The sequence below is a fragment of the Brassica napus genome, chromosome C5, assembly GCF_020379485.1.
Source record: "Brassica napus cultivar Da-Ae chromosome C5, Da-Ae, whole genome shotgun sequence".
In the NCBI taxonomy this organism is placed as follows: Eukaryota; Viridiplantae; Streptophyta; class Magnoliopsida; order Brassicales; family Brassicaceae; genus Brassica; species Brassica napus.
In genome coordinates, this window is record NC_063448.1 from 49,570,965 (window position 1) to 49,583,475 (window position 12,511).

General features: G+C 47.9%; 3 protein-coding genes across 3 annotated transcripts; 2 read left to right on the plus strand and 1 right to left on the minus strand.

Moving 5' to 3' along the window:
- Positions 1-297: 297 nt before the first annotated feature.
- LOC125587333 (meiosis-specific protein ASY2-like) lies at positions 298-2,894 on the plus strand. The gene is made up of 5 exons (XM_048757589.1): positions 298-928; positions 1,005-1,100; positions 1,229-1,503; positions 1,559-2,023; positions 2,121-2,894. The coding sequence occupies exons 1-5, from the start codon at positions 298-300 to the stop codon at positions 2,892-2,894; spliced, it is 2,241 nt and encodes a 746-aa protein (XP_048613546.1).
- A 5,917-nt stretch (positions 2,895-8,811) lies between these two features.
- Positions 8,812-10,083, minus strand: LOC106442263. Its single transcript, XM_013883965.1, has one exon. The coding sequence runs from the start codon at positions 10,081-10,083 to the stop codon at positions 8,812-8,814; it is 1,272 nt and encodes a 423-aa protein (XP_013739419.1).
- Positions 10,084-10,922: 839 nt separating this feature from the next.
- On the plus strand, positions 10,923-12,511 carry LOC106439504 (GDSL esterase/lipase 4-like). The gene is made up of 4 exons (XM_013880957.3): positions 10,923-11,252; positions 11,354-11,481; positions 11,575-11,805; positions 11,890-12,511. The coding sequence occupies exons 1-4, from the start codon at positions 10,985-10,987 to the stop codon at positions 12,382-12,384; spliced, it is 1,122 nt and encodes a 373-aa protein (XP_013736411.1). The 5' UTR covers positions 10,923-10,984; the 3' UTR covers positions 12,385-12,511.

Consider the following 12,511-nt stretch of genomic DNA (forward strand, 5'->3'; position numbering starts at 1 on the left):
AGCGGTTCGAATCTTCCGATAGATCGATCGGTCGGTACCCGACTGCTAGCGTCGGCGACTGTGTCTCGCCAAGGCCTTCCGCGTGATTCAGATCCTAGGGAGCTACCTCAGGAAGATGTAGATGGTGATTGCGTTGTTGAGGGCGCATGAGAGATCGTTCCGGCCAGGGTAAACGACGATCTCACGATAGAGAGAAGAAGCGAGGGGGATTGTGCGACGAAGGAGATTGGGCGGGATTGAGCCACCGCGGTTGACGGGATCCCCGACAGAGGCGTCGACGATCGTTCGATCAGCCCGATGGGGAAAATTCGCCGACTGACTCCCTTCTGCTACCGTCAAGATGGGGCAGATGGGCAACTCTTGGATCTCCCGTCGAAGCTTGCTCGGCCGTCCGTAGTGCTGGGACAAAGTTGGGGCGATGTTCTTCCGACTGAATCAACTTTCAGAAGTGTGTCTTCGCTGTTGAAGGAGTGTGGAGCGTACGGCGTCGAGTTCATTATTCTGCCGCCCGATCAGCAGCCTTGGACTCCACCGATCGGCTTTCAGTGCGTCTATGAATCATTCTTTAAGAAAGATTCCAGGTTGTGGTTCACGATCCCTCGTCTGGTTACTTCTTATTGCGTGCGCCGAGACATAGCTATGACTCAGTTGATGATCGGGGACGTGAGGATCGCTGTTGCGTTGATGGTGATGGCAGCAGAGATTGACGTGTCAATGTCTGTTCGGATTTTTGAGGAGTTGACACAAACCCAGCCAAAACCGAATGGTTTGTTTGCGGTGCAAATGCGTTCGGGGCTTCACATCTTGACTGGTCATCCCTCGGGGACGAAGCTGTGGCAGCGCTCATACTTTTTTGTTAAGGCTAATAATGCTGCCTTCGAAGATCCGCCAGACAAAAGCTACCGAGTTCTATGGAGTTCTGATATCGGTAGTTAGCTTATGCCGAGATATCGACGTACTAAATCTAGTTTTAACCTTGTTTCGTTTTTCTTTTTGTTTTGCAGCTGCTCATTTGAACACCATCGGCCCTCAGGACACCTTCTGGAAGGACGTTCCAAAGGTGGTGGTGCTTAATCAGCAGACGTGGGCGAGCTTCGATCGTTAGAGGATCAGTTGCCAATAGAAGCGCATCGCGAAAGGTTCTTTCTTGTTGCTTTGTTAAATTGACTAGATAATCATCATTTCTTCCCTCACGCTGATCGTTTCTCTCCTTTTTTTTTTGTTCTAGTCGATTGGTCACCAGACGTTCCGTGCATGACGACGACCGAGAAAAGAATGAAACTTCCACTTATGGGGCACATTCCGAAAGCATATCCGAGCTACAGCGAGCTCCTACGCACTAAGCTAAGAGGTGAGAGCTTCAGCTCCATGACTGCGTCTGAGGGCGAAGATGCCGAGCCTCAAAGATCTCCGGCCAAGGAGGCGGTGACCGGAGGGGGAGATGTCGCGGCTTCGGATTCGGTGGTCGAAGGGACAGACGTTTCGACGCCCGATGCCCCCAATGTTAGTTTGTTGAAGAAGAAGAAGAAAAAAAAAGAAAAACAAGTCTTCTAAAAAGGTAGCGGTCTGCTTCGGGGATGGGAAAGACTTAGGGGAGAAAGATCAGGTGGAAGGCGATCATTCGACTAGCGAGATGGATGGCTCTAACGATCCAACCGAGATGGGCCTTGTCGGATCGATTGGGACGAAGAGGAAAGAGCCGACCGACGGGAATTTTCTCGGACCTGGCGGAAAGATTCAGAAGAGGTCGCAAGGTCCTTCTCCTCTTTCTCTTAAGGAGATAGCTTTACCGACCTCTCGCTTGCTGCCTTGGGGAGGGTTGAGTCCTCCGCCCGATAGGTTTTCACTAGCCTCATCTGAGCGTTGGACCTTTTGTCATGACAAGGACTCGCCGTTCGTCAGCGATCCTGATGCGTGTGCTGAGTTGGTGCGTCGGATCCGTGGTGGCGCGCACTTGATGCCAGAGACTTCTGAGCTTGCGTTTCCACATGGGTTTATCGCATCTGCTCAGGCTGACGTGGAAGTAAGTTCCAAACTAACCAATGTTTATCGTGAGTTAGCTGTTGTTTGCTCGACTAATCGTTGTCTTTTCCTTTCTCCTTTTGTGTTTTCTTTTATAGGCTGCTGTCCGTAAAAACCAACTCATTTTGGATTACGAGCTGTCACTGCGTAGGATGGCTTCAGATTTTGCTAAGGCCGAAGCGGCAATCGAGAGCAAGGATGCGGAAATCGAGAAGTCTAAAAGGGTTGCTCTGGACAAAGCCAAAGAGATGATCGCCGAGCGAAGCCGTTATCATCGTGAGCACAAGCAGGATGCTGAGATAATTAAAGATCTTGAAGGCGAATTAGAGGCTGCTCGAAGTAAGATCGATCGATTGGAGGCAGAGAAGACCAAGGAGGCTGAGAAGACGAAGAGGACGATGGATCATGAGAGACAGGTGCACCGCCGCGAGCTTACGTCCGAGATGAGTTGTATCGGAGCGGCGGCGGCGGATCGTTTCGACAAGTTTAGGAGATACATGGTCGATCGAGATAAGCACGAGGAGAAGCTCGTTCTCCACAGTCAGGCTTTCGGAACTTTGGATGGGCTGGACATGCCGGAAGAGTGGGGGATGCCCGTTCCGAAGAAGTTGAAGGATATCTTGTCTGCCAACGAGGAAAAGTTCAAGGAAGAGCTGAAGGGAGTTTTCTTTGAAGATATCATGGATCACGATCTCACTGTCTCCTCTCTTCCTCGTCTCAAGCGACTTCAGGGTTTGAACCAGTTCGGCTCGAACGTCGGCTCAAACGTAGAGGTTGTTGATCCGGCTGCTGCTTGCGAAGCTTCGATTCAGGAGATTCAGACCGCGGGGACGATCGGTGCTGCCGTTCCAGGTTCAATCGCCGAAGATTGATCTCCTGAGCCGACTGAGCCGTTTGTTGTTGTTTCATTATCTATCTTTTATCCTTTTGTCGCAGCTTCCAAGCTGTGTCTTTCGATTGCCTTGATACTCTTCTTTCGAACTGTTGTTGTACTCTTAGCTCTTTGCTTTTTGGATGTTTTTATTTTTGTTTTGAACTTGCAAACTTGAGATAGGCTTCGTCATTGTCTCAAAGCATTTGTGGTTGCTTGGTCGACATACATGAATTGTGTGTTCCCAGTCCCTTTCTCACTTTCGTCGGGTGACCGGGTGATCGACTGAAATGCGCGCAAGTAATCCTATCGCTCGATTGGTCGATATTATGTTTCCTTAGCAGGGTGTCACATGTTTTTGTTAAAGTTCAAACGGAGCAAGTGAGGCGTGCTTCGCTAGTTTACGATTGAGCTGTGAACCCTCTCGGTGACCGAATGAAAGGCGGGGATCTCGCAGTCGATCAATCAATCGTTCAATGCTTGCTTGTTTGATATCGAGTCTCCGCCGATCGGTCATCTTTTCCGAAGATCGGTCCTGGAAGACGAACGAAATACTCGTTCGCACTTAGATCATGCAATGCGTAGCCATTCTGTTGGGTGAAAGTGGCATACGTGCGTTCGCGTGATGCCTTTTTGTTGAAGTTCAAGCGGGTCAAGGGAGGCGTGCTTCGCTAGCTTGCAACTGAGCTGTGAACCCTCTTGGTGACCGAATGAAAGGCGGGGATCTCGCAGTCGATCGATCGATCAATGCTTGCTCGTTTGATAGCGAGTCTCCGCCGATCGGTCGTCTGTTCCGAAGATCGGTCTTGGAAGACGAACGAAATACTCGTTCGCACTTAGATCATGCGATGCGTAGCCATTCTGTTGGGCAAAAGTGGCATACGTGCATTCGCGTGATGCCTTTGCGGATATCTCATTTCGTACGAAAAATATGTCGATATCTATATATATATATATATATATTTGGAGTATGACTGAACCTAGTGGTAGGCTGCCTACGTACCCCGTTAAGGGGATCAAGCCAATCGTAGTTCGGTTTGACCGAACAACGGTTTCGGTCATTTGCCGTTATTAAAGTAAAAGTGACAGGTACATGCTCATTCGGTTGTTGGGCAGAAGTGACATGGTGTCATCCGCCTGAAGCTGGGCGAAGGTGACGTGTTGTCATTCGTTTAGCTTTTTGCGAAAGTGACGGTGAGGTCATTCGCTCGGTTTTTTTCTTTTTTTTCTTTTTTTTGTCGCTCGATGGCGACGGTTAAGTAAAGTATTTCCGGAGGTCGGCAGCGTTCCACGCTTTGGGTAGTGGCTCGCCAGTCGAGTTTTCTAATCGGTAAACACCAGGCTTAACGACCTCGACTATCTTTTATGGCCCTTCCCAATTCGTTCCCAACTTGCCGGCCTTCCATTCCTTTGTGTTTTCGAACACTTTGCGATGGACCTGATCGTTGAGTTCCAACGGTCGGGAGTGAACCTTTTTGTTGTAATAGGATTCATGAAGGTGTTGGTAGTTCTGGATTCGGAGCAATGCTTGGTCTCTTCGCTCTTTGATCGCATCCAAGGCATCAAATAGCATCCCTCTGTTTAGTTCCTCATTCCGTGGCATTTTTGCTCGGCGAAGGCTTGTGACGTTAACTTCTGCCGGAGCCATAGCTTCGACCCCGTACGCCAGAGAGAATGGCGTCTGACCGGTTGTGCTTCGCAGAGTTGTTCGGTGTGACCAAAGTACCCCGTCCAACTCATCGGCCCAATGACTCTTCTTGAGGTCCAAGCGCTTCTTGATGTCATCGAGGATCGTCTTGTTAGTGGCTTCGGCTTGTCCGTTGCACTGCGGATAGCGAGGCGTCGCCGTGTTCAAGCGAATCCCCCATCGTTCTAGGAAACCGCAGAAGTTTCTGGAAATAAACTGAGAGCCATTGCTAGTGACGATCTCGTAGGGAAGGCCGTGCCTGCAGATGATGTTCTTCCAGACAAAGTTTTGGACTTCTTTGTCGGTGATGTGGACGAGTGCTTTCGCTTCGACCCACTTGGTGAAGTAGTCCGTCATGATCAGAGCGTATTAGCATTGTCTGGAACTTGGCATTGGTCCAATGATATCCATCGCCCAGCGCATGAATGGGTATTGAGCCGTCATAGTTCTTAGAATTTCGGTCGGGCTGTGTATGTTTGAAGCGTGCCGCTGGCACTTGTCGCATTTGCGTGCGTACGCCTCGCAATCAGCGATCATGGTCGGCCAGTAGAAACCGAGGCTGTTCACTTTGAGAGCTAGCGACCGACCGCCTGAATGGTTCCCTGCTGCTCCTTCATGAGTTTCTGCCATGGCGAGCGATGCTTCTTCTATTCCAAGGCATTTCAACAGAACCTTTGCAGTGGTCCAACGATGTAGTCTGCCATCGATGAGAACGTAGTTTTCACTTTTGGTTTTCGATCGACGATCTTGCCATTTGTTTTGCGGGAGTGATCCGTTTGAGAGAAATAGGATAAAAGGGGTTCGCCAGTCGGGCGGTGTATCGCCGGATCTATCGTTCATTTCACTTGTATCCATTGCGTTTGTTGCGTCGATCGCTACTACTTGGTTGATCTCATCGTGTGAAAGAGTGATGCTTGGTTTGTCAATCTGCTGGATCGGAATGGTCCGCTTTACTTGATCTTTCGGACTGCTCCTGAGCGCCGCTAGAGCGTCCGCGTAGACGTTTTCGCTGCGGGGAATCTTTGTAAGCTGGAAGGACTCAAATTTTTTGGCGATGTCTTGCACGACTTTATGGTAGGCATCCATTCGCTCGTTCTTAGTGTCATAGTCCCCGCTAAACTGGTTAGCGACCAATTGAGAGTCGTAGTAGGCGTGGATATGCTTTGCTTGGACTGCTTGCACAAGGCGTAGTCCAGCAATGAGGGACTCGTACTCCGCCTCATTGTTGGACGCTTTGAAACCTAGCCGGAAGGATGGCTGGAGCAATTCGCCGGTGGGGGATTGGAGGTGGATGCCAATCTCGAAACCTTTGTTGGAAGATGATCCATTGACGTGCAGAATCCAGGTAGCGTTGAGCAGTTGTAAATCTTGCTCGAGTTCTGGAGTTAGCTCAATGAGAAAATCGGCCAGCACTTGGGATTTTGCAGCTGGTTTACTCTGAAACATGACGTCGTACTCGCTGAGTTCGATGGCTCACTTCGAGAGTCTACCGAGTGATTGGAGTTTTGCATGATGGTTCGCAGTGGTAAGTTTGTCAGGATAACGATCGAATGAGATTGGAAATAAGGCCGAAGCTTCCTTGCCGAAGTCATAACTTCCAATGCCATCTTTTCGAGGGTCGAATACTGTGTTTCTGCGTCAGTCATGCGTTGGCTGGTATAGAATATCGGACGCTGCTCGCCTCGTTCATCTTTGACGAGCACGCTAATCACAGCTGCGTCGGAGACTGCAACGTAAAGGTATAACGTATCGCCTTTGTCTGGCTTAGCCAACACTGGTGGCGTTGTAAGATAGCGTTTGAGTTGTTCGAATGTTTCCTCGCATCGTTCGTTCCAAATGAATTTCTTGTTGCCGCGCAGCAGATCATAAAAGGGGAGGCACTTATCGGTCGATCGTGATATAAATCGATTGAGGGCGGCGATTCTACCGGTCAACCGTTGCACCTCGCGACTGTTTTTGGGACTAGGAAGGTCGAGGATGGCAGTTATTTTCTTTGGGTTCGCCTTGATCCCCCTTTGAGTGGCAATGTATCCTAGGAATTCGCCGGACGTTACGCCGAAAGTGCATTTCGTTGGATTGAGCTTCATGTCGTACTTGTTCAAGATGAAGAAACAGTCCTTGAGGTGGTCGATATGATCGGCGACCTTTTGGGATTTCACCAACATGTCGTCAGTGTATACTTCCATTGTGGCTCCCAATCGCTCGGCGAACATTTTGTTGACGAGTCGTTGGTATGTCGCGCCGGCGTTCTTGAGACCGAAGGGCATTACTTTGTAGCAGTATATCCCGCGGTCGGTGATGAAAGCTGTTTTCTCTCGATCGTTTGGATGCATCATTATTTGGTTGTAACCAGAGAAGGCATCCATAAATTTCAGCAGCTCGTTGCCTGCTGTTGATTCGACAAGTCGATTGATGTGAGGGAGGGGGAAGCTGTCTTTAGGACATGCTTTGTTGAGGTCTGTGAAGTCGACGCAGACCCTCCATTTGCCATTCTTCGTCTTTACGACGACTGGGTTTGCCAGCCATTCGGGATATTTCACTTCCGTGATGGAGCCTGCGTTTAGCACTCGGTCGACCTCTTCATTGACGGCCTTCGATCGTTCAGGGCCGAGCTTGCGCCTTTTTTGACGAATTGGTTTGAACGTTGGGTCGACATTGAGCTTGTGTGTAGTGACGCCTGCGTCGATCCCTTTCATGTCAGAGGTAGACCAAGCGAACGTAGAGACGGTATCCCTGAGAAATAAAGTGATCTTGTCTTTCGTGTCATCGGGAAGGTGGGTGCAGACTCGGATGGTCTTGGCTTGGTCGCTGTCGACGATGGCTAACTCGAGAATCTCTTCCTTGATATGATAGACCTTCTGGATTGGTTTGGCGACTGAGTTAACGTGGGAAGTCGCCTTCCGGTTTTTTACCTCGGCGACGAGGAGATCTCGAGCAGCTGCTTGGTCGCCCCGAAGGGTGATGATTCGTCCTTCGTTTCCAGGAAATTTGATACAATGGTGATAGGTCGAAGGGATAGCCTCATCGCATGGATCCATGGCGTACCTAGGATTGCGTTATATGGAGGTCGAACGTCGATGACGGAGAACTTGACGTTCTTGGCAATGCCTTCGGCGTATACTCGCAAGCGTATCGTTCCGAGCATGGTTTCAGTTGATCCGTTAAAACCTGTTAGCGATCGCCTGGATGGTTTCATATCGTCAAGGCTAATCCCCATCTTGACGAGTGTTCTTTTAAAGATGAGATCGACCGAACTGCCAGTGTCCATGAGGACTTTGGTGACTGTGCAGTCACTAATTTCGACGTCAACGAGGAGCGAATCGTTGTGCGGCATGTGGACGCCTGCCGCGTCTTTGGCAGAAAAGGTGATTGGAGGGCTAGCCTCTAGGGTGGTGGGCCAGCGCTTAGTTGTGATTGCCTTCCGTCGGAAAGCTTTCACAGATCTGACAGAATCGTTGCCAGGGGGGGATCCTCCCATGATCACGTTCAAGCGCTGAAATTGCTCTTGATGCTCTTCCTCGGGCCGTGCCGTTCGTTCGGCCCTAAGTGAATTGAGACGCGTACGCAGATCTTGAGTCTTGCGTTGATACAGGGCGAACGGCTCTGGCTCTGCGTTGGAACGGTCGGTCTTGCATCATTTGAGTTTTTCGTGGAGATCCGAGATCTTCGAGTTGAGCTTAATTCGGAGATCCGTCGTCTCGATACCATCAGATTGATTGTTTGACCACAGCTCCCGTTTAAGTTCGTCTTGCTGATGGAGTGGGTCCTTTCTCTTGGCGTCAAGGACGTGTCAAGCGTCTGAAACATTGAGCTTCCTTATGGACCGACTGATCATAAGCGGTGCGCCATCGATTTCCATAAGCGGGTTGTCGGTGGTAGTGAGGCTCTCGATCGTCTTCCCTGATTTTTGGTTGAGTAATTGGCGTAGATCGTCCTCCGGCTTTGCCGTTGTGGATGGCGTGGTTCGGATTGTGAAAATCTTTCGCCGAGCTTTCGGTTTTTCTTCGTTGGAGGTTGACTCCTCATCATGATGCGATTGGTCGCCATCATCTGCCGGAGGGGAGTCTGCTTCTTTTTTCGTTGGTATTTTTCTTCTTGTCCTTGCTCTTGCTCCAACTTTTAATGTTTTTGTTCTTTTTTGGTTGCGGTGGTTCGACCTCGGTGCGACCGTCGCTGGTGGAGGCGAGCCATGCCTCGTAGAGGTGTCTACATTCATTGGTGTCATGACCTCTCATATCATGGTACTTGCAGAACTTGTTCTGGTCGTATGAACTCTTAGAGTTGGCGGACGCGAGCTTGCGGGACTGCTGCATTTTTTCTTCAGTATCGCGTTCCCATACGTTCCACCCGGTTCACGTACCGCAGCGACTGCACCAGATTGATCGTCCTCGGAGATGGCATAGGCGGGTCCTTTCTTTTTGTAAGGGGCGTGCTGTCGTGGCTCTTGGGCGTCTGATGTCTTTGATGTTGTCGGCTTTAGAGCCTGCTGCTTGGCGTTGTGAGCTCGCTTGTCTTCGTCCATCTTGATAAAGTTCTTTGAATCGTGCAGAGCGTCTTCGATGGTTATAGTTGGGTTAATCCCGAGGTAGTCTCGAAACTTGGAGTTAATCCAAAGCGCGTTGGTCAAGGCTTCGACGGTGGTGTGATCCGGGGTATGTACCTTTGATAGTACTAGCTTTAATTTTTCCATAAAGTTCTTGAGACTTTTGTTTTGCGACTGGGATAGTTTCCATAGGTCGGCCATGGATGTTCCTTGACGGGACCACATGATGTAGTTTTTGAGGAAAGAGGCGGACAGGTCATCGAAGCTATCAATCGAACCCTCTTTTAAATGTGAAAACCAACTTAGGGCCGGTCCGGAGAGGCTCTCGACGAAGAGTTGGCAGAGGCATGCGTCTCTTTCTTCGTCAGAGAAGTGATTTCGACCCATAGCTATGTTGAAAGCGGTCATGTGATCGGTCGGATCCGAATCCCCCTTGTATGGAGGGATACAGAGTTTCTCCGTCTTTTTGATCTTGACTTTCATTAACCGCTGGGTGAAAGGGTTTCGCCGGGTGGTGGCGAGAACGCGTTCGATCTCTGGTGTGGATGCCTTGACATGATGTATCTTAGAGTGGATGTCCCGCAGTGAGAGTTGCATATCGGCGATCTGGCGACTAGTCAGAGAGTCTGAGCCGTCAGTCGTTTGTGCAGTCTCGCCGTTCGTAGGGTTTGCTTCGTCTGTTGGTTGTTCGACTCCATGGTTAGGGTTTGTGGTTGCGAACAACTTTCTTCTTGCCGTTTCCGCTCTGTCGTTTTCGCCAGCTAGGGTTCCGAGAGCGGCGGCGAGTGCGGCCAGACGGTCGCTCGTAGATTTGTTGGTTTCTTCTTGTTGAATGAAATGTGCCATGATGGCCTGCAGCATCTCGGGAACGGATGGGTTCGGAGCGATCAGAGCATCGAGAATCGGCGTAACAGAGGCCGACGGTCTGTTACCGTCAGCGGGTGTTTCGTCGGGACCCATACTGAATTCGTGAACGTTACTCTGTAAGGCCCCACGGTGGGCGCCAAATGTTGAATATGAGTTTGGTAGATCGAATGATAATGAAATGAACTCGGTTTTGTGGGTCTTACAAAGACGTTTTATTCACAATATGAGATAAACGAACGGGATTACAAAGAGATTAAGGAAAGAAGGAAAATGTCGGAGCTTTGTTGAAAGACTCCGACGGAAACACTAAGCAGAGCGATTGGTCGTAAACCATAGATCTTGCCGTCAGTGTCTTAGTGTCTGTTTGCGGATCCCCTTCTCTATTCTTTATGTTGTCCTTTTATAGACTCGGTTGGTCTTTCCTTCATTCGCCCTAAAGTTAGTTCGCCCTAGAAGCCTGGCCCAAGTCTAAGTGAAATGGGCTTTCGAGTAAAATGAAGTTTCGTCAGGTTGACGTCGATCGAACCGATCGATCAAATGTTCTGTCCGATCGATCCGTCAGCTAAACCGGTCTTGACCGGATTGTCGATGTAAACAGGCCAAATACCATTGTTTGATGGGCCTTGCAGGGAATGTTAAATTCCTCTCCAACATTATCAATTATTTGAGGCTGCATTAGTGAATGCCGCAGTCGTATTTTTTTTGTTAAAGAGCCGCAGCCGTATACAAAAATATAATTTATTTTTACAAAAATACAAATTATTATTTGAGTCTGTCTTCGTCAAAACTCCGCAGCCTTATTCAAAATTAATCGAGTCTTTGATGAAAAATTATATTCAAAGTCGTACAACTGAAATAAATGATTACAAAGACAAGCAACTTGACCATGTTACATTATTAAAACGTACTGAAATATTCAACAATCTTGTGTATATATATAAAACGGATCAGCTAATAGTTCTGTATAGGAAGAAAAAGAGGCTACAACTCAAACATGGCAAGTTCTAAATTTAGCTCGATGATCACCATCTTATTCATCTGCACGTTAAGCTTATCGTTCGGCTCGATTTCTTGCAAAAACGATTTCGTTACTAACCAAGCCGCTTTGTTCGTGTTCGGAGATTCCCTGTTCGAAGCTGGAAACAACAACTACTTCGATTCTCTCCCTGGTTTCCGGTCAAATTACTGGCCGTATGGTAAAACAACGTTTCAGTTTCCGACGGGACGGGTTTCCGATGGACGGATAATGATAGACTTTATCGGTAAATCATCAGTTCTACAACATCTTACGTTTAAATTGTTTTTGTTTAGACAAAAAAGTTATAACCTAACTGATTTATGTTGCTGATTTTGGACGTTACAGCTGAAGATGCTTGGTTACCATTGCTCCCACCAAACCTACAACCTGGTTACAGCAGCAGTCAACTAACCTATGGTCTTAATTTTGCCACCACAGCCGCCGGAGTATTTGCCGCAACTTTTCCCGGAGTGGTAATTAATCTCTTCAAAAGAAACAAAAACATCAAAATAAATATTCATATGTTTGACTAAAATCATTGACTTTGACTTTTTTTTTTTGTGAAGTCAAAAGACTTAGGAACGCAGCTAAGCAGCTTCAAGAACGCAACGCAAGTGTTGAGATCGAAACTAGGAGATGCAGAGGCTAGAAGAGTCATCTCGAAAGCTGTTTATCTCTTTCACATCGGAGCAAATGACTACCAATACCCTTTCTTCGCAAATACCACAACTATTACTACCACTACCAAAGAGAGATTCGTTGACTTCGTTATTGGTAACACAACCAACGTCATCGAGGTAAATAACATATTTAATAACTTTAAGCAGAGATAAATATTAATTAGAAAATTTTATTCTGAATAATTGTGATTATTTCTTTAGGAATTGTATAAAATGGGAGCAAGGAAGTTCGGGTTCTTGAGCTTAGGTCCATACGGTTGTACACCAAGCATGTCGATAACTGACCCGACAAAGATAGGATCATGTTTTGAGCCGGTCTCGGAGCTGATCAACCTCCATAACCAAGAGTTCCCTAAAGTTTTGAGGCGTCTAGAGCGTCAACTATCAGGATTCAAATACTCTCTTCACGACTTTCACACTTCTCTGCTCCAAAGAATCAACAATCCATCACAATACGGTTTCAAGCAAGGGAAGATGGCATGTTGCGGAAGCGGACCGTTAAGGGGAGTCAATACGTGTGGATTCCGAAATGGACCGTCGCAAACTTACCAGCTATGCGAAAACGCTGATGATTACATCTTTTTTGATCCTGGTCATTTGACGGAGAAAGCTCATGGACAGATCGCTGAGCTGATTTGGAGCGGATCATCTGATGTTACGGCACCTTACAATCTCAAAACATTATTTGGACTCTAGGTTTTTTCAATGTCAACGGTTTTATTTTATTTTATTTTGTACTTATGCATGAAAAATAGTATGATTTTTACACACATGTACCAAAAAAAAATAATAAAGAGGAGACTGAACTTTTACTTTCTGAAAA